This window comes from Bufo gargarizans, chromosome 3 (genome assembly GCF_014858855.1).
Source record: "Bufo gargarizans isolate SCDJY-AF-19 chromosome 3, ASM1485885v1, whole genome shotgun sequence".
In the NCBI taxonomy this organism is placed as follows: Eukaryota; Metazoa; Chordata; class Amphibia; order Anura; family Bufonidae; genus Bufo; species Bufo gargarizans.
The window spans coordinates 494,802,030-494,826,937 of NC_058082.1; the positions used below are offsets into that span (position 1 = coordinate 494,802,030).

The 24,908-nt window shown below is 45.3% G+C and overlaps 1 protein-coding gene across 3 annotated transcripts; it reads left to right on the plus strand.

Annotated features, from left to right (window-relative positions):
* IFT20 (intraflagellar transport 20) lies at positions 1–24,908 on the plus strand. 3 transcript variants are annotated; one of them, XM_044286965.1, is made up of 5 exons: positions 18–172; positions 3,033–3,161; positions 8,779–8,864; positions 11,374–11,477; positions 23,256–24,908. In XM_044286965.1, the coding sequence occupies exons 2-5, from the start codon at positions 3,035–3,037 to the stop codon at positions 23,335–23,337; spliced, it is 399 nt and encodes a 132-aa protein (XP_044142900.1). In that variant the 5' UTR covers positions 18–172; positions 3,033–3,034; the 3' UTR covers positions 23,338–24,908. The 3 variants fall into 3 exon arrangements, 2 of the variants coding, with proteins under 2 accessions (XP_044142900.1, XP_044142899.1); XM_044286964.1 differs by having other exon boundaries at positions 26–172; positions 3,030–3,161; XR_006388311.1 differs by lacking the exon at positions 23,256–24,908 and having other exon boundaries at positions 1–172; positions 3,030–3,161; positions 8,779–8,975; positions 11,374–11,481.

Genomic DNA, 24,908 nt, shown 5'->3' on the forward strand with positions numbered 1-24,908 from the left:
GGGCACGGTGCCCTCATCCAAGATGGCTGCCGGGCGATAGTACTTCCGCATCGTCTCTATGGTGCTAGGAGTGTGTACCAGGAAGTGAAGTCAGTAAACACTAGCCGGCTGTCTCCGTGGCAGCCGGGGTCGGAGGAGGGAAGTGGATCGTTTCGGACAGCTGTGAGATCAGGTAACGCTGCAGTCTGACTGGTCCTCTATGTGATTGCGGTCTTTGTTATCCGCCATTTCAGGCAGGGGGGTTGCTGACAGGGGTGTTCTTCAGTGGATGCCCCGGAGAAATGTTTGTCTTTAGGAAACAGTTGAGCCACTCTTCATAGCTTACCACAGGAGGTGCCATAGATGCCAGTCCAGCCTCTGGGTGGCACAGAACTCCCATAGAAATGAATGGAGAGAGCTGTGCATCTTCACTCTGCCGCCTGACCAGGTAGGATGAGGTGAGGGGCACCCGGTACTGGAGAAGGGGGAGGACTCACATCTATCATACATTTATGGCAACTCCTGTGGTTATGACATAAATGTCTCCGGTTGGAATATCTCTTTATTCAGATCATCAATCAAAGACAGGTCCCAGCAGCAAATTTCTAGAGAACTGGCTCGGGGGATCGGCATGTTCCTGCCCTAATGTTAAGGGGGTCCCATAGTAACTCGTGTCAGTAAGAGAAGGTATGAGCCTGAGGGGGCTGGTATAGGGTCTATAGTTGTGCCCCTGCTAGCGGCTGTAACAGGATGATATCACGGAGCAGTGATTGGGAGTGAGGATCGTTCGTTCCCCTCGGAATCTAGGATGAATGATCACTATCACTTTCTTGCTGGCAGTGATTTATATGCCCCATAGACAGTTGGGTCAGGCGACAAGTACTGATCAGCCTGATAATCTGCCCATGTACATGGGCCTAAAGGGGTATTCCAGCTTTAGAAAACTTGCTACATTTGGCCAGTATTGCACCCTACCTAAACAAAGAAGTCCACTCGCCTGCTGCCCGCTTCCGGTGCAGAGGTTCCTCTCAGCAAGGTCTCTGGTCCCAGGTCTGTAGACATCTGGATAGGGTCACGTGCGCCACTGCGGTCAATTACTGGCCTCAGTAGTGACGTGACATGTGACTTGGTGTTCAGGAAGGCCCACACAACCCTGTTCAGATGTGTACGTGTCTTGGACTGGAAGAATTACGGAGGCCTGTTTCACACTCCCATTATTTTTTTCCGGTATTGGGATCGGGCAGAGGACTTCTCAAACAGCAGATCGGTGGGGGTGTCGGACCCCCGCCGATCAGATACTGATGATCTATTCAGAGGATAGATCATCTGTTTAAACAAACTGCAGAACCTCTTTAAGGTCTCATGTCTGTCCGATTTGTGTTCTGCATGGTGCCCAGCTCTGGCTAAGGCTGCATTCACACAACCGTGGTTCCGCTTTTGCCCACGTTGTGGATCGCAAACCTCAGGTCCGCAAAACACAGGCACTGGTTGTGTGAACTCCGCATCAAGGTGCCGACTCATTGACTTCTGTGGGTCCACGATCCGCATGATGTGGCGAAGGACGAGACAAGCCATTTATTTTGCAGTGCGGAGGTACGGACCTGAAAGCCCTTCCTTGGGCTTCCGGGTCTGTTACTCTGCAACGCAAAAGAAAGAACATGTCCTATCTTTCGCCACATCTTGCGGATCGTGGACCCACTGAAGTCAATGGGTCTGCACTGGGATGCGGAGTTCACACGGCCAGTGCCCGTGTTTTGCGGACCTGCGGTTTTAGATCCGTAACATGGGGATGTTGGCACTATGTTCGTGTGAATGCAGCCTAAGGGCTCATGCACGCGGCCGTTCCGTGCATTGGGGACCGCAATTTGAATGGGTCCGTGATCTGTCCACACTGCAAAAAAATAGAACATGCACAGCAGCTCCAGATTGTGGACCCATTCAAGGGTCCGAATCCGTGATGCGGGGATCACACGGTCGGTGCCCGTGTATTGTGGGTTGCGTGCATAAGCCCTAATGGAGAGGGTTTTTTGTATTGAGAAAAGCTCTTTCATTCCATTCATGTGATTCTGTCTATGGCTTGGTATGAATTAGACACAGGGATTGTGGAGGGTGTACCCTGGCAGCAGTGGGTACAGCTGGCTGTGCCGCCCTTTATTCCCAGTCTTATTTGTGTACACTAGACACACAACTTTTATCTACAGCCGTTGAGAGAGCCTGGGAATAATGGCAGCTGTACATCCTGGTATTCACAGTTACCAGAGCTTAATTACAGTATATAAGTGTCCAATAGTCTTATGTTTCAGTCCCATGTTGTCTTCAAAATCCTTGTTGGCTGTCAGTGAATGGAAACATTTAGGGGCAAAATTTTCAAGCATGGCACTTCAGAATTCTGGCTTCAAAAAGTCTCAAAATAGGACCTTTGTGATTTTTTGGGGGGCTACGGTAATTTGAGCAAAAAGATGCAACTTTTAGCATTTTTACACCACTCGCTCCAGTTTGGGAAAGGGGGCATAGTTAGGTTGTCGAACTGATTTTATGCCGGGTTTATTAACTGGGACTTTCTAAAAAGTTGGATTATACAGTAATGCTGCCACCCGCAAAACTGACTTAAAAGTTTAGCCATTATGATATAGTTAGTGGCTTAAAAGGCATTGGTGGCATATCGCTAGGATATGCCGCCAATGTCAACTAGGTCTAGGTCCTAAATTTGGGACCCCCAAAGTGAGTGGCGAGCAGCAACGGATGTACGCCCACCCTCCATTCATTTTCTGTCCTTTGTTGTTTTTTTACTTTCGGGGACCTGTTCTGGAGATGAGCACATAGATGTGGGTCCCAGAGGTAGGACCTCCACCAATCGGACATTGTGATAACCTCGTTAAGCCTTGTACAGACATCATAATGAGTTTTCTACCAATGTATCCATTGGACAATCCTCTGTGAGCTGTATACAGCAGGAGCACAGATTTCTGATGCATTGTATCCCGGCGCTCACAGAGGATTGGCCGACCTCCAGTGTGCCTAGAAGACTACTCATTTCTCCTCATTTACAGCAGCAATGGCCAAAGACTCGCTATCCGACGCTGGGTTGCACTTTGATGAGCTCAACAAGCTCCGCATCTTGGATCCGGATGTCTCTCAGCAAACCACAGAGCTGAAAGAGGAATGCAGGGAATTTGTAGAAAGTAAGTCACATTCTAGGATTCTTTTCAAGAACTCTGCTTGCTGTCTCTGAATGAATGGAGACATTTAAGTCCTGAGGCAGTAAACTTTTTCCAGATGTAATACTGCTCAGGACTGAGGGTTTGCAACACTGTATCTACTGTAGATAACCATTTTTATCAACATCCTTTTACAGTGCCTTGAAAAAAGTATTCATACCCCTTGAACTTTTCCACATTCTTTTCATGTTACACCCACAACCTTAACCCTAACGCTGGGTTCACACCTAGGCGTTTCTCAAACGCGCGTTTCTATGCGCGTTTTTGTCGCGCGTTTTATGCACGTTTTTTTTAATAGTGAACGCGCGTTTGACGCGCGTTTGGGTGATTGACAGCAGTGTTGTCCAAAGAGTCTATGGCCCAAACGCGCGTCAAACGCGCCAAAAAAAGCTCCTGTACTTGTTTGAGCGTCGGGCGTTTTACAGCGCGATCGTACGCGCTGTAAAACGCCCAGGTGTGAACCCTTCCCATAGGGAATCATTGGTTCTTACCTGTTGTGCGTTTTACAGCGCGTAGGAACGCGCTGTAAAACGCTCAGGTGTGAACCCAGCGTTAGTTCACACTTGAGCGCTTTACAGCGCGTTCCTACGCGCTGTAAAACGCGCAACACATAAAAACCAATGCTTCCCTATGGGGCTGGTTCACATTTTCGCGTTTTACAGCGCGTTTGAACGCGCTGTAAAACGCCCGACGCTCAAACAAGTACAAGAGCTTTTTTTGGCGCGTTTGGGCCATAGACTCTTTGGACAACACTGCTGTCAATCACCCAAACGCGCGTCAAACGCGCGTTTACTATTACAAAAAACGCGCATAAAAACGTGCGACAAAAACGCGTATAGAAACGCGCGTTTGAGAAACACTTAGGTGTGAAACCAGGGTAAAGGGGTATTCTCACCTTAATGATCACTGTTAAATCTGTTAATTATTTGACAGTAATCATTTTTCTAAATACATTTTATTACCCAATTCCCACCCTTTTTTAGAAAATAAGTCCCCTCTTACCTGATGTTGTCTTTGGTCTCCCCTGGTTACGGCCACCTCTCCTGTCGAATCCCGCCGGGCCGCGCTTGCGCAGAAGACTGAAGATTCTCTCCCGGCCGGGCCGTGCAATGTCCTGAACGCGCACGCCGCCGCGGATGCGCCATGATGACTTCTTCCTGGCCAGAATAGTATAGAGCTGCTAACGCGCACGCCGGCTGTGTACTATACAGGCCAGGAATAAGTCACCATGGCGGATGCGCGGCGGCGTGCGCGTTCAGGATATTGCCCGGCCGGGAGAAAATCTTCAGTCTTCTGCGCAAGCGCAGCCCGGCCGGGAGAAAAATCTAGGAAGTGAACGTCGCGCTCAAGGAAGGTAAGTATGAAAAGGGAAGATGAGAATACCCCTTTAAATGTATTTTATTAGGATTTTATGTAATAGACCAACACAAAGTAAAATGCATGTGTGAAGTGAAAAGAAAGTGATGCATGGTTTTTAAAGTTTGTAATACATAAAAATCTTGAAAGTGTGGCGTGCATTTGTATTCAGCCCCCCTGAGTCAGTAGTTTGTAGGACCATCTTTTGCTGCAATCACAGCTGCAAGTCTCTTGGGGGTATGTCTCTACCAGCTTTGCACATCTAGAAGCTCAAATTTTTGCCAACTCTTCTTTGCAAAATAGCTCAAGCTCAGTCAGATTGGATGAAGAGCGTCTGTGACACGACTAAGGCTAGGTCTACACGACGACATTTGTCGCGCGACATTTTGTTGCACCAATGTCGCGCGACAATTTTTATAATGGCAGTCTATGGTGTCGCACTGCAACATGCAACATGCTGCGACTGCGACGCGACAGTCGCAGAAAATCCATTCAAGATGGATTTTTATGCGACTGTCGCGTCGCAGTCGCAACATGTCGCATGTTGCAGTGCGACACCATAGACTGCCATTATAAAAATTGTCGCGCGACATTAGTGCAACAAAATGTCGCGCGACAACTGTTGCGCCCTATCTGTCGCGCGACTTTTTGTCGCGCGACAAATGTCGTCGTGTAGACCTAGCCTAATAGTTGTCCTGTGGACAGATTCTCCCACCTGAGCTGTGGATCTCTGCAGCTCCTCCAGAGTAACCATGGGCCTCTTGGCTGTTTCCCTAATTAGTGCTCTCTATTAGTGCCTGGGTTGTGAATTTAGGTGGACAGCCATGTGTTGGTAGCTTTGCTGTTGTGCCATACTCCTTCCATTTTCGGATGATGGATTGAACAGTGCTCCATGAGATGTTCAGAGCTTGGGATATTTTTTTATAACCTAACCCTGCTTTGCACCTGTCTGGCATGTTCCTTGGTTTTCATGAAAAGCTATACTGAGAATAAATTGCACACAGGTAGACTATTTACTAATTAGGTGACTTCTGAAGGCAATGGGTCACACTGGATTTTATTTAGGGATATCAGAGTGCAGGGGGCTGAAAACAAATGCACGCCACACTTTCAGATTTTTATTTATGAAAAATTTTGAAAACCACATTTCATTTTCTTTTCACTTCACACATACTTGGTACTTTGTGTTGGTCTATCACATGAAATCCCAATTAAGGGTCCATTCACACGTCCGTTGTTTGTTTCCTGATCTGTTCCGTTTTTTGCTGAACAGATCTGGACCAGATCTGGACCCATTCATTTTCAATGGGTCCTGAAAAAAAATCTGACATTGAGCTGTCCGTTTTTTTTCAGGACCCATTGAAAATGAATGGGTCCAGATCTGGTCCAGATCTGTTCAGCAAAAAACGGAACAGATCAGGAAACAAACAACGGACGTGTGAATGGACCCTAAATACGTTTAAGTTCCTGGGTGTAATGTGAAAAAATGTGGAACAGATCAAAGGGTATAAATAATTTAGCAGGGCACTGTATGTATTTAGCCTGTAGGAGCTTAAATGGGCACTTTTTAGAGTTGGTACCAATAGCAACGTGACCTCTTTTTTTTATAAAGCATATAGGGGCAGATTCCCTAAGGTTAGCGCTTCATATGCCAGTCTTAGTGAAAAGTCCGTAGAGTAAGATGTGCCAAATATATGGCTGCATGCCAGAAAATCAGATCCACACCAGCTATGAGTTGGAATAGATTTGGACTATAATTATGCGTTTTTCTGTCGGCTGCCATAGGCCACACCCCTACCAATAAACCACACCCACTTTTATCACCACTTTTTGAAAAGTGTTGAGAAGTGCAAAAAAAGCCCCACTTATAATGCATATTTGGTGTTTACCTTAATTTGCACCCTTTTCATGCCATGGAAGTGACATAAAGCCAGTAATGAATCTTCCCTATTAGCCTTAGTTATAAGTTGTTCTTAAAGGTTTCTTTGAGAATGATTATAAAATGGCCTCCAGCAACCTGTCCTAGAATGTGAACAGGGGTGAGGGAGGAGGTGGGATGGTATGATCTTACTACACATTACGTTCAGGCACTTACATATACTGCATATTGGTGAGCGTTCCTGTCAGGCTGCTCAGCCATGTGGCATATCATAGGCAGGAACGCATCATTACCATCTATTGTAGAGCAGTGTAGTGAGGCCACGCCCCCTCACCCCCCTAGGCAACTCTGCAAGCGAAGGCCACCGGTCCTGCTCACATTCTATGCTAGGTTGCTGGTGGCCATTATAAATCATCCCCGGAGAACCCCCATAAAGGCAGCGTGTATTCAGAAAGGGTTGTCTAGAAGTGACTAGGTCTTTGTAATCACAAAAGTAGATAAACATACAGAATAGATACTGCAATTTACCATTGCATTACAATTAAAGGGGTTTGTCTGGACTTAACGAGGTTGTTTGATTTCAGAAAGAAACCAGACAACACAGGCCATCCGCCCGCAATAAAGATGAAATCATTACTTACCTGGCAGATCCTGCGCCCCTGCTTTAGTTCTCCCGACTGGCTGCAGTGGTGTCCCAGCAACAACATGTGACTGCAGCATCCAATCATTAACCTTAGCGGTGCACCGAATAGGCCAGTGATTGGCTGCATTGTGTCAATGCTGCAGCTGGGTAAACAGATCCCTGACCTTAGCGGTGCACCAGAGAGGCCAGTGGTTGGCTGCAGTGGTCTTATATTATTGACATGACGTCAATGCTGCAGCTGGGTAAGCAGATCCCTGACCTTAGCGGTGCACCAGAGAGGCCAGTGATTGGCTGCAGTGGTCTTATATTATTGACATGACGTCAATGCTGCAGCTAGGTAAACAGATCCCTGACCTTAGCGGTGCACCGAATAGGCCAGTGATTGGCTGCATTGTGTCAATGCTGCAGCTGGGTAAACAGATCCTTGACCTTAGCGGTGCACCAAAGAGGCCAGTGATTGGCTGCAGTGGACTTGTATTATTGGCATGACGTCAATGCTGCAGCTGGGTAAACAGATCCCTGACCTTAGCGGTGCACCAGAGCGGCCAGTGATTGGCTGCATTGTGTCAATGCTGCAGCTGGGTAAACAGATCCCTGACCTTAGTGGTGCACCAGAGAGGCCAGTGATTGGCTGCAGTGGTCTTGTACTGTCAACAGTAATCTGTAAACCGATCCCATCCGGGAGAACCAGAGTGAAATTGGACAAACCCCTAACTATTGATGACCTATGTTGATTATATCCATAAGTCCTGGAAGCCCTGTCAGATCCATGAAATGCGCTGCCTCCACTTGCATGTGCCTGCTTATATCTGTTCGGTATGGATAGTTTCAGGGTTGGTCAGGATGTGACGAATCCTTTACGGCAAATCCACAGCAACTTTCAGTGCACTACAAGTACCGTATTTTTCGCCGTATAAGACGCACCGGCGTATAAGACGCACCTAGGTTTTTGGGGAGGAAAATAAGAAAAAAAATATTTTGAACTAATTGTGGTCTGTGGGTGATGCACTGTTATGGGGATCTGTGGATGACGCACTGTTATGGGGGATCTGTGGATGACACTTATAGGGGATCCTCTCTGGATGGCGCTGTTATGAGGATCTGTGTATGACAGTTATGGGGGGGATCTGTGGATGACACATATATAGCATCTTATGCTATGTGTCATCCACAGATCCCCTCCATAAGTGTGGGGGTCGCATTTGCTTTTATAATGGGGGTGGGGGTCGCATCTGCATTTATAATGACAGCGGGGCCCGTGCAGTGACTGTATTCTACTACACGGGCCCCGCTTACTGTACAATCATATCCCTAATACCGTAGTTAATTGTTGTGTGCACTGCATGTAAAAGCATAATGAGCGATGATGAGCGCTATTACTTACAATTAGAAGCGCTTGCCGTTCGGAGCAGGGAGGAGGGAGGAGGCAGGAGGCAGGCCGGGAGGACGGGCGCTGGCAGTGTGAGTCATCCGTCATGCGCCCACGCCGCCTGCTTCATTCATGAGTAAGTAGGGATTTCAAATTTCCTTCTGTAGTGGAAAAATCTGCCCAAAAATCAGAGCGCGCTGCAAATTGTCGATTCCACCGCATGCAGATTCTTGGGGCAGAAAAGCAGCAGATTTTCACCGTTGCATCCTTTTTTTCGCGGTTGATTTCTTCTGCTACGTGTGAACCCAACCTTAACTTTTTTGTTGCATTTCAGAAATAGATGATTTTCAGAAAATAGTAGGCGGTTTAATAGAACTTGTGGACCAGCTGGCTAAAGAAACGGAGAATGAAAAGATGAAGGTGAGGTCTCTCCCTGTGACGCGACATTAGACTGACGGCTGTAATTTGATTGAACATACAATACTCCGGCTTGGACTCGCTCTAAACGTTATATGGGGGAACCGCATAAACGTGAGCATTTAAAGTATATGGGTTTATCAATCTGTTCTCAGCGTCAGCATGAAGATCCCGAATCACAGATATAAGCGCTCAGCATTTGGTGCTTGAATAAAACATGAGCTAATCTGCTGTAGCCTGCGGGCGTTACATACAGGGGCCGCATAATGTTGTGCGTAAATACGCATTTAATGTTTTCTTGTCACGTGAGCTTTGTGACTGCAAAATACAGATATAATATTCTCTTCAGCTGCTTCACAAACGTAGTTTTTAATAATGTTATTTTCTCCTTTAAAGAGAACCTGTCAGCAGGAAAGTCACTGATAAACCAGGCAATACCTTGTAGGGCTAGCTCAGCTGAATGGAATGATACCTTTCACTTAGCAGTCCATTGCTTCACGCTAGAGAAAAAGTACATTTGTATTAATATGCAAATGAGAAGTTAAGTGCACTGAGGGCGGGTCCAAGCCACTCTGTGCACCCTTGCTCTTCCTGTCAGCCCCTCCCTCTTCTCTTGGATTAACCCCACACATTGGTAGCATATTGCTGGGCTATGCCACCAATGTCAGATAGAGGTGGGACCCTCACCTATCTCTAGAACAGGGCCTTCAAAGTGAACGAGAGCGCACCACGCATGAGCAGCCGCTCCTGATCCATTTTTATGGGAATTCCGAAAATAGCCAAGCACTGGCCCGGCTATTACTGCCAGTCCCATAGGAGAGAATCGAGATGCCGCGTTTACACGGCACGCTCTTGTCCACCGCTATCTGACATTGGTGGCCTATCCTAGCAATATGCCACCAATGTGTGTGGTGCCACGGCGCACTCTCCATTCACTTCTATGGGAGTTCCGAAAATAGCTGAGCTCGCTCGGCTATTTTCGGAAGTCCAATACAAATAAATGGAGAGTGCACCTCTCTATTCACTTCTTTGGGACTGACATTCGTGGCATAAACTAGTGATATGCCACCAATGTCTGAGGTGAGACGTGGCCAAAATCCTGCATAATCGGCTCACCTGGCCCTGCCAAACAAGGAGGGGGGGGAATGGCAGGAAGAGCAGGGGTGCACAGTGTAGCTTGGGCCCACCCTTGGTCCACCTAACTGCTCTTTTGCATACGGATTGAAAGTAATCTTTCGTCAGAATGAAGCGATGGATCTGTAAGTAAAAAGGTATCATTAGATTCAGATGATTTCGCCCTACAAGGCATTGTGTCTGGCTTTACAATCAATTTCGTCGTGACACATTCCCTTTAAAGAGATTATCCAGGGTGGAGAACCCTGATCCTCGTGAAAGCTCTCTCCACAATGAGCGGATTCTGGAGAGTCTCGCCCTAGAACCCTCTGCTGTAAGCAGCTGGCTGGGAGAAATCAAAAAAAGTCGTACAGGATTAGAAAAACAGCTGATTTCTCCCAAAAACATACCACGCTCTCTGCACTTTGATTGACAGGGCCAGGCAGTGTAAAGTCATCACTTCTGGTCCTGACAATCAAAGTGGAGAGGGTGTGGCAGTTGCAGAGAGAGCAGAGCCTCTGGGAGTAATGGCAACGCCCCCGTTGCTCCTCGAGGCTCATTTGCATGTATTACAACTTCACTTTTCTCAGCAATGCGGGCACATATCAACATGGGACCAACACAGATGCCTTCAGCTGCCAAGTGCACATGTAACAGGTTAGCCAGTTTCATAGGTACAAATCTGCTGACAGAAGACCTTTAAATTTGCATACCATGATAGGCAAGAGTCTGACCTCTAGGACCCCTAGTATTACTGAAAGGGACTCCAAGTCCCTGTTCATAGCTTGAAAGTTTGCGGCACAGTTAATGGGGAAAACAGTGTAAGGCCTCATGAACACGACTGTGTGTACTTTGTGGTCCGCAAAATACGAATACCAGCCGTGTGCATCACCCAATTTCCGTGGGCCCCATTGTCAAAGTGCCTATTTTTGTTCACAAAATGGACAGGAATAGGACATGTTCTATTTTTTTGCACGGACAGACATGCGGACATATGGATGTGGACAGAACATGGCGTGCTTTCCACATTTTTTGCGGCCCCATTGAAATAATAAATGGGTGCACATCCAGTCTGCAAAAAATGCAGATCGGTTGTGGAAAAAAATGCAGCCTAAATGTTGGTCCAGTCATTTCTATGAAAGTGGATGCGTACCCATCCGCCTCCAGCAATATGGTCAGGAAAAGGGACTCTGGATCGGACACCTACCTACTTAAGTTATTACATGCTTGATCGGTCAGTAGAAAAATAAAGTTGTCATAGGATAGTTCTTAGCCAAATAAACTAAGACACGTAGAAATCCTCGCAACATAACAAAGCGGATTCATTATGTGCTACCTGTGCAATTGTCTTTCCTCTTGACTAAGAAGACTAATGTAATTTTGTTTTCTTGATCATTAGGCCATCGGAGCTCGTAATCTGTTAAAATCCATCGCTAAGCAGCGAGAAGCACAGCAACAGCAGCTGCAGGCATTGATAGCAGAGAAAAAGATGCAGCTAGAAAGGTATGGTGGACTTTTCTGGTTCATGGTGGGATCTATGGGCTCCTTAGTTTAGTTGCTTGTACCTTATTGGCCTGTGCTGGGCTTGTGCTTATGCACAAGAGCAAATCTGTAAATCTGTACAGGCAGAGCCGAGGTGTGCGAGCACAAAGGAGAGAGGGAACAGCAGCCAGAGTCTATGCTGAGGCAAGAGTAGACATCCATTAGGCCATGCAGCTAAACTGTGGTCATTGATCATAGCCAGGTCCTAATCAGCTGAACTGGCCGATTTCAGACATTTTGGCATGACCATTATTTGTACATTTCACCCAAACAATTGTTTGCGATGGCCGGTGGCAGACATCTGTCTGCTGAAAATGTTAACGACCCGGTTGGTAAATTTTGTTAAAGGCTATGTACACCTTTTGGAGGCAATTTTCGTTTATGTTTGCATTTTACTCATTTTTGGCTAAAAATCATATTTTCAGTTGGCCTTTATTACAAATATTGAGCCGTTCTGTCACAAAGGGTTAACTGTTTTCTAACTGAGACTGGTACTTTCACTTTGTTCAGGTCAATGACAGCAATAATGACATCTTATAAATCTTTGTTACATCGGCTTTACACTTGCAAACAAAAATGTAAAAGCTTTATCACAACATAGTAATGGGGATATAGAGGATAAAGGGTAGGAAGGAATAAGGGGGGGGGGGGGATGTTGCAGCCCACGTTTCCACGTCCCCACGTCCCACTAGCAGTAGTTCATTCAACCTCCTAAAGGGAACCTGTCACCAGTTTTATGGTGTCCTAACTAAGGGCAACATAAATAAGTGGCTAATTGTCTTAGCAAAATGCTGGGTCACTTTCTTTAATTGACCCGGTCAATCTGCCAACATCTTGTATTGAAAAGCTCCAGCTGATAATGATGAGTCATGAATATTCATGAGCTCCTGACTTTCCCCGCCCACCTGCTGCTGAGTGACAGTTTGTTTCCATATGAATCAGCAGCAGGTGGGCAGGGGAGTGGCTATAGCTCTGAATTAAATATACGCCGGACTCGATGACCTCACGCCGGACTCGAATCAGCTCATTAGCATACGGCATGTGGCATCTTTGTGTGTATATTATGAGGTAATTATCTGTCACACCAGTAAGTAAATACATCTAAGGCACTTTTTAGCAGTTAATGATTGTATATAATTAGTTAGATTATAATCAAATATCCACATGACAGGTTCCCTTTAAGCCTAGAGAGGGTGGAGAGAGAGAAATTTCCCTAAGTGGAGTGAAAACCTCTAAAAGCCACCCAAAAGCCCCATACTTTTTGGAACACAGGGGTAGACCTGTTCTCCCATCCTGCAATTTGTTCCACCCTATATATATATCGTCACATCTGAGTTCCCAATGTTCCATTGAAGGAGGGGAATTTTTCCGCCACTTAACAGCAACTAACACATGAGCAGCTGCAGGTAGGTGTGTAATGAGACGCTTGGTGGTAGCTGAGCCCCTAATCTGGTCTAATACATTTAGTAGACAAATCTGTGGAAAAGGCTGTACCTTAACCTTACAGACCTTCGTGATGACTGAACATATCTGTTCCCAGAATTTTTTTATTATATCACATTGCCACCAGATGTGAAAAAAGGTGCCTCTTTCCCTGTTGCATCTCCAGCATATTCCACTGACCTCGGAGTACATTTTATGCAGCGCATCTGGCGTGTAATACCATCTGGTTAGTACTTTACAGTAATTCTCTTGCAGTCTCACGCAAGTCGAGATTTTCGGGGTAAGTGAGAGACACCTATGTGGGGAGTTTTGATTCCGATCTAAATGTAAATCCGATTCCCATCTTGCTATATATGGATTGATTTTCGGGCTCGTTTGTGTAAGTATCATAGAGTAAAGTGCTCTGAAGAGCCATTTTTTTCCAAACCTTGTTGGGTCTGTTTTATTTATTGGTGTAATTGGTTTTAGATAGTCCCTTATATATGATCTTTGTAGAAATGACAAAGAGGAAATATTGTCCCCTTTATCCCACTCGTTACTCAGCGTGCCCCACGAATCTAATAAGTCCACCACTGATGCAGTATATGTTTTCACCTTCTCGGGGAGGGTTTGTATAAATTGCAGGGGTGCATCATGTAGTATATCTCTCAATTGAGTCGACAGGGAAATTGTGGTAGTGAGAAAGGGAATAATCAGTTTTTGTTTCCATAGTTGGATCGTGTTTTTAGTAATAGGGTTTCCAATAGCTGCTCCGGTGACATATATTTTCCATCTAGAAGTAATGGACGTAGTGTGGCGTGATTAATAGCAAACTCAGATTGAATATCAAGTCTATCTCCCTGATAGCGTAGCCACTCATCCCATCCCATGAACCGCTAAATAGTATCCATAAAAGTCCGGTACCCCCATACCCCCTTGCTTAACGGTGTATTGCTTAGTAAGTCTAGGTTTCTTCTGATTCCATAAAAACTTAGAGAGAATTGATTCTAGTTTAGCAAAAAAAGGACGGGGTAGATGAATAGGGAGAGTTTGGAGGTAATACAGAACCTTGGGTAATATAATAGTTTTAATTAGAGAACGTCTGCCGAACCAGGATGTGAACGGTATTTCCTATGAATCTAATGTATGTCTGATGCCGTCAGGTAAGCCTTGATAATTCTCTTCATAAATCCGGGTAGGGTCAGCTGTCAGCTTGATGCCTAAAAACTTCAGGCTTGAAGAAGACCACTGATACGGGGTATTGAGCTCCAGTCTTTTCTGCCATTGAGTGTCTAATGTCACGTTTAGGACTTGGGACTTAGTAGGGTTAACCAAAAAGTTAGATAGATCCCCAAAGAGATCAAATATGGATTGTATAGCCATGAAAGCTACATCCGGATTTGTAATTAATACCAACAAATCGTCAGCGAACGCTGCCAGTAGCTCAACACCCCGTATTCTGTCATCCTGTCTTATAGCCTGAAAAAGACACTCAACTGTCAGCACAAATAGTAAGGGTGACAAAGGGCACCCCTGCCTTGTCCCGTTGGAAATCTGCAGAGGGGGAGAGAGTGTGCCATTGATCACCACCTTAGCAGAGGACTTGGAATACATAGCCACGATAGCATTGACGAAATCTGCGGGAATTCCAAACTTCGCCAAAGCCTTTTGCATAAACAGCCAATCAATGCGATCAAACGCTTTTTCGGCGGCTGTACCCAGCAGTACTAAAGGTATAGAACAGCTACTTACATAATGGATGATGTTTATAAGACAAGTAGTGTTCATTCTACCCTCTCTCCCCGCTACAATCCAAAAGAACAAAGAGAAAAAAATTAGTGAACAGATCCAATGACATCTCTAGACATGTAATACTAATAGGCGGTAGTAGTAAGTAAACCATATTGAAAACAATGTCTCCTTACCAGAGGAGGCACTTTGGGGGGAGAGAATTGGTCCGAGATCGCGGCTAATCCGCGCACACGAGCAGGTAGATTTTCCTAATATCACAAAGAGAGAAGGCAGATTGGACACTGACAGATAGGCCTATATGCGGTGGGCATGCCTGGTATGCACATCTGATCCATATAGGATCTCTCGCTCAATAACTCATTGGGGTAACTTTTGCTTAGGTAAGTCTTGACTTTCATAACTATCTAAAATCGCATATATCTCAACAAAATAACGGGACGGGGGGGGGGAATAGGGTAAGGGGAAAAGAAGAGGGGGGGGGGGGGAGGAGGAAAACAAGTGGGAAGGTGGGGATGGAAGGGAGGGGAAAAAGTTTATGCTTTCTTCGTATCTTTCGTACTAATGAGACAGCTAGAGAAACGCCTGCAACGTTACCTAGCAATGAAAACAGATGCATTAACATAAAAACAACATCAGAACTACTGTTTAGTTAAGCTTGAGATCTGCCTAAGACTCCTCGGCGCCCTGCTGCAAAGATGGTAAATGCGGTAAATTATATGAGTATAAAGTCTCATTCTGGATGCAGTGATAACCTCTTTGGCGTCATCCTGGGTAGATTCCTCTTGTGGCGCTGAGGTCTGGAGGGTGAGGCAGGGGTCCAAGCAGTTAATGCTGGAACAGCAGGAAGATCAGTGAGATTACGACGGAGCCAGCGATATGTAATGTTCCTACTTTGCAGGATTTCCAAGAGAGGCTTCAAAGCTCGCCTCTTTTGCAGTGTCATAGGCGACAAGTCCTTAAATAGGGTAATTGTAGATCCAAAACAGGCTAATGGGTGTTTGTCCCTTGCCGCTTTGAGAAGCTTTTCCTTCACAGTAAAGATGGTAAGTCTGCAAATTATATCCCTCGGTGCTTCCTGAGGCTTGGGAGGGGGGCGTAGCGCTCTGTGAGCCCTGTCCATCGTAAAATCATCTATGGCGTCCGGGCCTAGTATTTTGTGAAACAGTTCCAATAAGGAGGCCATGATGGCGTCTGGCGGCAGGGTCTCCGGGACATCTTTAATGCGCAAGTTGTTTCTGCGACCACGATTGTCTTGGTCTTATATCAGATTATACAGCTGGTTGATATGGGCTTGAGCGTGGTCAAAACTGTTAGTGACCGCTGAGTTGAAAGCTATAGTCCCTTTCCAGCCAGCTTCAAGGGATTCAATCCTGTCTCCGACCTGCTTCAGATCGGATTTGATATCCTGTAAGTCCAGTTTCAGCAGAGCTAGTGCAGCTCCTAGGGCTTGTGTAATAAAGTCCCTAGATACTGGGAGGCAATCTCTGGGACTTCTGGCACAAGCTTCACTGTCCCTACCTCCATCAGAGTCGACCGAGGCGTCCGTGTGCTCTCCTTGTTCAGAGGCATCTCGTTCCGGCGCCATCTTTGATTCAGCCCTAGTCGGCCTGACTCCTCTCCTCAGAAATTTCTCTGTGGTTAGGGTGAGTCCCACGCGTGCCTGTCTCTGGCTTTATCTCTTCTTATTTTCCCCATCTCTGGGCTCTGTTTGTGGCTTAAAAAGCTCGTATGCACGTAGCCAGAAGCAGAGCTCACACAGACATGTGCGTCTCACTCTGCTGCCAAGCTCTCCCCCCCCCCCCATAAACACTTATTTAAGCCACATTCTTATCAGTAAGGTAAGAATTGAGCTATAATAAGTGTTTATAAAGTCAGAGAGCAGAGATAAGGAGTCCATCAGCTCCCCAACTGATGGAAAAGAGGGAAAATCCAAGGGATGCTACTAGAGCATCTCAGCTCTGTACACAAAAAAGGGCTTCATATTTTTAACAAAGACCAATGGAAAAATTTTTTATTTTTTTTTTTTTTTTTTTTTTGTTCCGAAAAAAAAAACTATTGCCCCAAAAGTGTACATAGCCTTTAAGGGCCCTTTACACTGCCTCATGTTTGGGCAGCTCATCACTAACAAGCGTTCGTAGAAAACTCTCGTTAGCGATAATCTGCCTGTGTAAAGGTGCTGCCGATTACGCTTGGTCATCGGTTAATAGGACCGTTTGTGCGGTCACCTAAATTGTCATTTGCCGGCAGCAGATCGTGATGTCTAAACAGCCTCCGCTGCCGGCAAACAATGATTCTGTATGGGGATGAACGATGGCATTAGTGATCACTCCTTCCCATACAGTGGAGGAGATTGCATGTAAGTACAGAGGTCTCCTCCACTGACAAGCAGGTGATTGTTCGGAAGGAATGCTTCATTCTATCAAATCCCTTTCTACATTGGGCCATGTAAAGTGACCTTTACTGGACAGCACAAATCGCATGTGTATGGCACAATTAGCTGCATTCTGCTGCTCATTTTCCATTCTTTACGAGGAACAGGGCGGTGTATTAAAAACAGACTGGTCGGCCAGTTTAGCCTGTGGTGTTGCTGGTGGGATCTTTCGTACAAGCAGTTCCATGATAGGCTGGCTGCTGATCAAGATCTCTTGTTTATATGTTATAATTAGTGATGAGCGAACCAAAGTTGATGAAGTGGAATTCGATCCGAATTTCAGGAAAAATTTGATTCGCACCAAAGCCGAATTAACTCGTGATTCGGGGTAACGGATCGCGTTTTTCATACAAAAATGGCTGCTGCACGTGTGAGGACATGGAGAAAGGAACTCTGGTAAGGCGGGATCACCCATCAGCAGCCAGCCAGCCCGTCCTGTGATGTCATAGCCCTATAATAGCGGCAGCCATCTTAGATTCTGCCATTTACCAGTGAACTGATTGTAGGGAGAAACGGCTGCAGGCGCTCAGTGTTAGAAAAAAATATTAAATTGTGCAGAAAAAGCGATTTACAAGTGCAGGGCAAGAGTAGGAAGGAATCATTCCACAGCATTTATGTTGAACAGGGTTCAGTAGTGGAGGTTACAGCCTGGGTAATAGGAACAATCCTATTACACCTTGCTGCACTGACTGGGGACCCAAATTGCCATTATACAGCTCTGTAATTCCAGCAAACCGTTCTTGTTATTGGGGTGCAGGCGCTGTTTAACAGCCATTAACAGGGTTTATTACCAGGAAATATTTATACATCTTATTTGCCCTTGTGCGGTGCAGTTATATGTTCTAAAGCATTTTTTGGCTTTTATTAGTGGGAAGAAAAGGGCTTATTAGCCGTTGTGTGGTGAAGAGAGAAAATTACAGCCCTCTTTGTCGTGTATTAGGGGCAAAAGTAAAATATATTTGCCGGTCAGCGGTGCAGTTACCGTATATGTTTCAAAACCTTTTGTGGTGTGTATTACCGTAAAAAGAAAAAAATATATAGTTGCCGGTCAGCGGTGCAGTTATCTGTTGTAAAGCCTTTTGTGGCGTGTATTAGCGGAAAAATAAAAAATTATATTTGCCTCTCAGCAGTGCAGTTATATGTCCTAAAGCCCTTTTTGGCGTGTGTTACTGGCACAAAAAAGTATTTTCCGTTGTGTGGTGAAGTGAGAAAATTACAGCCCTGTTTGGCGTGTATTAGTGGTAAAAAAAGGGCTTATTAGCTGTTGTGTGCTGAAGTGAGAAAATTACAGTTTTTGGGGGTTTTTAAATTTCCTTTTTATTTGTTTATTTGATCTAACAGTATTCCAGAGAGAGAAGTGCCAGGCCCTGCACAGGGGAGTGGCAGAGGCACATGTCGCAGCAGAGTAAGGGGGCGTGGCAGCAGGGGTCGCAGCGAGAGGCCTGAGCTCCCAGGGTCTATTTGCCATTCAGCGGTGCAGTTACATGTTCTAAAGCCTTCTTTGGCGTGTATTAGTTGTGAAATGAGAAAATTACAGACTTTTTTTTGGGGTGTTTTAATTTCCTTTTTATTTGTTTATTTGATCTAACAGTATGTCAGACAGAGAAGTGCCAGGCCCTGCACAGGGGAGTGGCAGAGGCCTAAATGTTCTTGGCACAGGTCGCAGCAGAGTAAGGGGGTGTGGAAGCAGGAGTCGCAGCGAGAGGCCTGAGTTCCCGGTGTTATCTAGCGGTCGTGTCTTGCCCAGCAACCCAGCGGTTCTTGAATGGTTGACTCTGTCATCCACTTCCTCCCAAGTGACATCAGACACCCCCAGCCAAGAGTCGGTGGGTTTGTCAGACACAACCCTTAATTGGCATGCCCCGGGAGCAGGCCCTGTGCCCTCACCTGTCCTCAACCGGCCTCTGTCCTTTTCTGTCCCCTCAGTCACAGAAGTTTTATATTCTGTGGGCTCAGCCCCATTTGTTAGCAAGGCAGAGCTACTAGAGGGGGAGAGTGGCATGAGAGCAGGTGTTGCGAGCAGGCAGGCTCCTGACCCAGGAGGACATCAGTGACGTGCAGACCGTACTTGATGATGATGTAGCTGATCGCCCTTGGGAGCTGGGTGAAGGAGCTTCATTTTAATTTTTTTGTGATTTATATAATACTGTAATATTATAAAATCCGGTGTCTCCATGATAAATCTGCAGCGTGGAGGCCTTGTGTGGCTTCTACACACTTTCAAAATAATCCTTCAGCGGAGCGACGAGATGCCGGATGGAATCATTCTAGAATATTGAAGCAGAACAGGGTTCAGTAGGGGAAGTTACAGCCTGGGTAATAGGAACAATCCTCTAACACCTTGCTGCACTGACTGGGGATCCAAATTTCCATTATACAGCTCTGTCATTCCAGCAAACCATTCTTGTTATTGGGATGCAAGTGCTGTTTGATACAGCCATTAACAGGGTTTATTACAAAGTACTACAGTACGTCTTATTTGCCCTTGTGCAGTGCAGTTACATGTTATAAAGCCCTTTTTGCCGTGTATTAGTGGAAAAAGAAAAATATATTTGTCCTTGTGCAGTTACATGTTCTAAAGCCATGTTTGTCGTGTATTAGTGGCAAAAGAAAAATATATTCGCCGTTCTGCGTTGCACTTATATGTTGAAAAGCCTTTTGTGTAGTCTACAAGTGGAAAAGATTAGGGCCTAATTGCGGTTCAACGGTTTTATGTTCTAAAGCCCTTTTTGCGGTATGGACCGAATTACGTAGTGGTGAAATTTTTTATGTGAAACAGGCTTTTTTGGGGAAAACTGATGGGTGATTGTAGACTTTGTTCTGTATGAACTGATGTTATGTGTAGAAAAGCCTTTAGTGTACTGTTTCTTTTGATGTGACTCTGTTCGCCCTGGCAAACCAGGTGCAGAACTGTGTGAGAGTGATCCCACATGTCTTGCATACACTACATGCCTCCACAAAAATTCTTGGTTCTCTACATGAAAATTATGTATTTGCTGTAAATCGCGAGAGGGGCATAGTTGAAGACATTGACTTCACAAGAAATACTGAGCAGTGGAGTTCAGCCACCTCTAGTTGCTTCCCGCTGTTTATTGCTCCTGAGTCCTGAATTAAAATTGGGGCAACCAGCTTCTGCTTCCTCTGCTGTGTATGCCTACGGAGTCTTTTTGTTATGGCTTTTCACAGGGAGCAAGAATGTTACGCACAATTCTGATGGAACTCCTGATCTTTACAAACTGGACTTGGACTCCAAAGCAGATGCTCTCCTGTCATGTCTTGTGTGCTGTGGAGATCGAATGCAGACGGAGCAGATAAAAACACATGGATATTTTCAGCTTACTGAAGGTGCTTGATTTAACCCCTTAAGGACCAGCGCCGTACATGTACAGCGGGCTGATTAGGCGGGTGCAGGAGCTGAGCCCGCCCGATCAGTGCAGGGGTCTGGCAGTCACTAATAACATTAATATTTTCAACTTGCTGAAGCTGCTTGATTTAATTGTGAACAAATGGTAAAGACACAGTCTGCTGGTGTGTTGTCATCAGCGTCTTCATTATGTTTGCTGCTAGACCCACGACGACATAATTCGGTCCATACAGCAAAAGGAGGTCTACAATCATCCATCAATTTTCCCGAAAAAAGCCTGTTTCACATAAAAAATGTCTACAATGAAAGAATAATTGAATTCGGTTCATTCGGTTATTGTTCTGACGGATCAGAGGAAGGGCAAAATAATCAGTGACGTCAACACAATTTTACTCCTGACACCCTCTGCACTCTGTCAGGCGGCTCTACTTGTATAAGCGTTTAATAGATCAGGTTCTGTAGACATCTATGTGGAATCAGCTGTCGACGGTGTAAATGGAGTGCGCTTCTTATTGGCGCTAACATCGACCTGTAAGGGTGAGTTATTTGGTCAGTTTTGGCCCTGTGACTGGCAAATAAGTGAAGTGTGCAGTGATTCTAATAGTGACGCCTGTCATCTGCATGTCACACTGACTCACAGTATTGTTTCACTACCACAGCAGACTCCCAATGCGTGTTACTGCAAGGCACAGTGTTCTACACCACTATAAAGGCTCTCTGCAGCCAGGAAATAGCCGTGTTTTTTACGTGATTCACTACGAATATATTCGGATTGAACCGAATGTTTCCCCAAAAATTTGGTGAACCGGCAAATCTAATTTTTAAAAAATTCACTCATCTCTAGTTATAATTACCGTATTTTTTGTTTTATAAGATGCACTTTTTTTCCCTCCAAAGTGGGGCGAAAAAGTCACTGCATCTTATAAAATGAACATAACGCAAATAAGGCTACTTTCACACTAGCGTTCGGGCGGATCCGTTCTGAACGGATCCGCTCATAATAATGCAGACGGAGGCTCCGTTCAGAACGGATCCGTCTGCATTAAAATGGCAAAAAAAAAAGCTAAGTGTGAAAATAGCCTCGGACGGATCCGTCCAGACTTTCAATGTAAAGTCAATGGGGGACGGATCCGCTTGAAGATTGAGCCACATTGTGGCATCTTCAAACGGATCCGTCCCCATTGACTTACATTGTAAGTCTGGACGGATCCGCACGCCTCCGCACGGCCAGGCGGACACCCGAACGCTGCAAGCAGCGTTCAGCTGTCCGCCTGTCCGTGCGGAGGCGAGCGGAGCGGAGGCTGAACGCCGCCAGACTGATGCAGTCTGAGCGGATCCGCTCCATTCAGACTGCATCAGGGCTGGACGGAAGCGTTCTGCTCACGAGCGGACCGACGAACGCTAGTGTGAAAGTAGCCTAAGGTGGCTCGGGGGCTCTCACTAACAGCTCCTGAGCCTGCCATTAAACTGTTGGGCGGGCTGACGGCTTCACTGAAGGCTTCTGCCACCAGCCATGCGCTTCCTTAACAAGTCCGCACTATGACGGGCTGGCGGCTTCACTTAATGTACTCCGCTGCCCCCAGCCCACAGATTCATGTTACCAAGGAGCTCCTGAGGCCACGTTTGGGCAGGCTGCCGGCTTTACTTGCTGCGCTCTGCTGCCGCCAGCCAGCGCCGTTCAGCTGATTGGTGGTGAGTGCATCCTGCACCAATCAGCCTCCTTCCTATCTCCTGCCGTACCAGCACTGCTCCTGCTCTGTACTGCGATTTTGTGGATCTAGTCCTTGGGTGAGTCGAGCTCGGGGGCTATAAATGTGTGTCATAAATGACTATAACCCCCCCTCACCCATCTGTATCCACTCTGTGTTTATATGAAATATGATTATAACTCCCCTCATACTTGAGAATACACCAATGTACAGTATCTACAGTACATCAGTGTATTCTTTAGGATGATGGGCGTTATAATCACATAACAGTGCATCATCCAAAGATCCCCATAACAGTGTCATCCACAGATTCCACTATCAGTTCAAAACCCACCCACTTATTTTCCTCCTTAAAAACCTAGGTGCGTCTTATAAAGCTAAAAATACGGGTATATATAAAAATATATTTATATATTAGGTGCATTTAAATGATGCAATGCGCACCATATTGTTGGGAAGGAAGTGTCAACCAATCCCATTGTGCATGTTAGGTCTGGGGGGCCTGAAAGCTTTTAATGGCCTTCAGATATCACATTTCATGGTATGATGCCTGTACAAAAAAAAAAACTGTGACCCAAAACAAAGCTCAAAGGGCAGTTCTAGTATTTTGTAGTTATGAGATAACATGCTTGGTCTGTCTGTCATACCCTCTGATAAACCTTAATTTGAAGTAAAGATAACACATTCTATTATAATGTAGCATTTAGGGGTTGTCCAATGACACCTGGATCTTATACTTTTGTAATTGCATGGGATTAAAAATTTTGCTTAACCACTTAGGTTATTCAATAGAACGGGTCTGCATAGCGCCACCTGCTGTTTATTTTTTTTCCTTAGTGACGGCTTAGTCCATATATAATATTTGCATCTATTGTGTGAGTACATTATTTTCCGTGATTTTTTTTTTTTTTATGTAGCCACGTACATCCACATATTTAGTTATCGTACTGTGCAGGATGTTTTGTATCTTTTTCCTGTGAATTTTGAAGCAAATCAGAGTGTGGACATATTTCAGAAATACACTATTTTCTCTAACTTCTTAGTCTTTTCTGTCATTTCAGGTATCGAATAGAATATGAGGCTCTATGCAAAGTAGAAGCAGAGCAGAACGAGTTCATCGACCAATTCATCCTGCAGAAGTAATGTTTAGGACATCTCATGATATTCTCTACTGGACACATATTGGACACTGACTGTTTCTCCCAGACACTTTGCCGTTGCCATTCCTCCCCTTACGGGGGCAAATTTATTAAAAGGCCCTTCAGACTCCATAACTGGGAACCTCTTGTAGGGACCAATTTACATTCAATTAACTCTCCATGGACATTCATCTCTGAAAAATAGCAAATATGTTGCAGAATTGATTTTACACAAATGCTCTTTTTTGACCATGAAAGTGAGCACATGGTATTTCATTCTCTACTTTGGCTCTTGTAGTATTAGGGGAGCCCGACACGTGTGATAATAACACACAAAGCAGTCATGTTATAAAATACTAAAATAATTGGAACCTGCCTAAGGCAGGATTTATACAGGTCACTAATCCCCTTCCCAGACCTTGCATTTGCCGACCATCCATTTCCTGTCCTAGGAAAAGAAATCCCTAAAATGGGGAGACCCATCCTAATCGCCGCAGTGGTCGAATGTGAAAACCTTTCTGGCAGCCGGGTAATATTCAGATGCCTGTGATCGGACTGTCGCTGTCAGATTGGGAGGCAAATCAGGATATGTATTTATTAACATGAAGCTTTATTGTAGATTCCAATAACTGTAGGTTATGTACAGTACTGTATGTGACATTTCATTGCCTTTATGTACATGCATTTCATACAGCAGACACACAGAAACATTGGGGGTCATTTATTAAGACCAGCGTTTTAGACAATCTACCGCCCACAGCCTCTACATAACTTTGGCGCATCCACCGTCAATCTAAATGTAACACAGTTTCCTCGCTGACTTAAATTCAGACTATTTTCTATACCTAAAGCAGGCGTAGAAAATGATGAATGAGACGGGGCCCCCCTTCCCCGCCCACAGCAAGCCCCCTCTTTTAGACCTGGCGTGAGCGGGGAAGAGTTGCAGATTGAGGCGCAAATACCCTAAAAAAATCACTTTGGTGCCTGTGGCTACTTAGTCTTAACAATTTAGGAGCCGCGTTGTATTGTTAGGTCACACTGGTGACCAATTTAGTTGCCATCTGGATTCCTGTTCATGTGTTCCAGTGCACAGTAATGTTTCAGGTACACTATGCGGTGCAGGACCCTTCATCTATACACATTTGTATTCCTTGGCTGAAGGGTTTAGATTAGGTCACAGATGTAGTAAGTTTGATTAACTACTTCATATACCGTTGAATCAGCATGAAGGGCCACATAACACATAGCGGAATTGCCTGGTGTGAGGCTGACCTGCAATACCAAATACCACCCACGGACAACAGTGGCACTGTTTTTCATATATCATTTCATATATTATTTATATTTCAAGGCAACAGGGGGTAAATCCGACTGAATACACAAGTGAAATATTACCCTGTGTACCATTGTTCTTGTTTCATTCCTCTTTTTCATACATGTAGTGTACTGCTTTTGGAGTTATGATGTTAGGCTCCATTCACACGTCCGCAAAATGGATCCGCATCCGTTCCGCAATTTTGCGGAAAGGGTGCGGACCCATTCATTCTCTATGGGGATGGAATGTGCTGTCCGCAT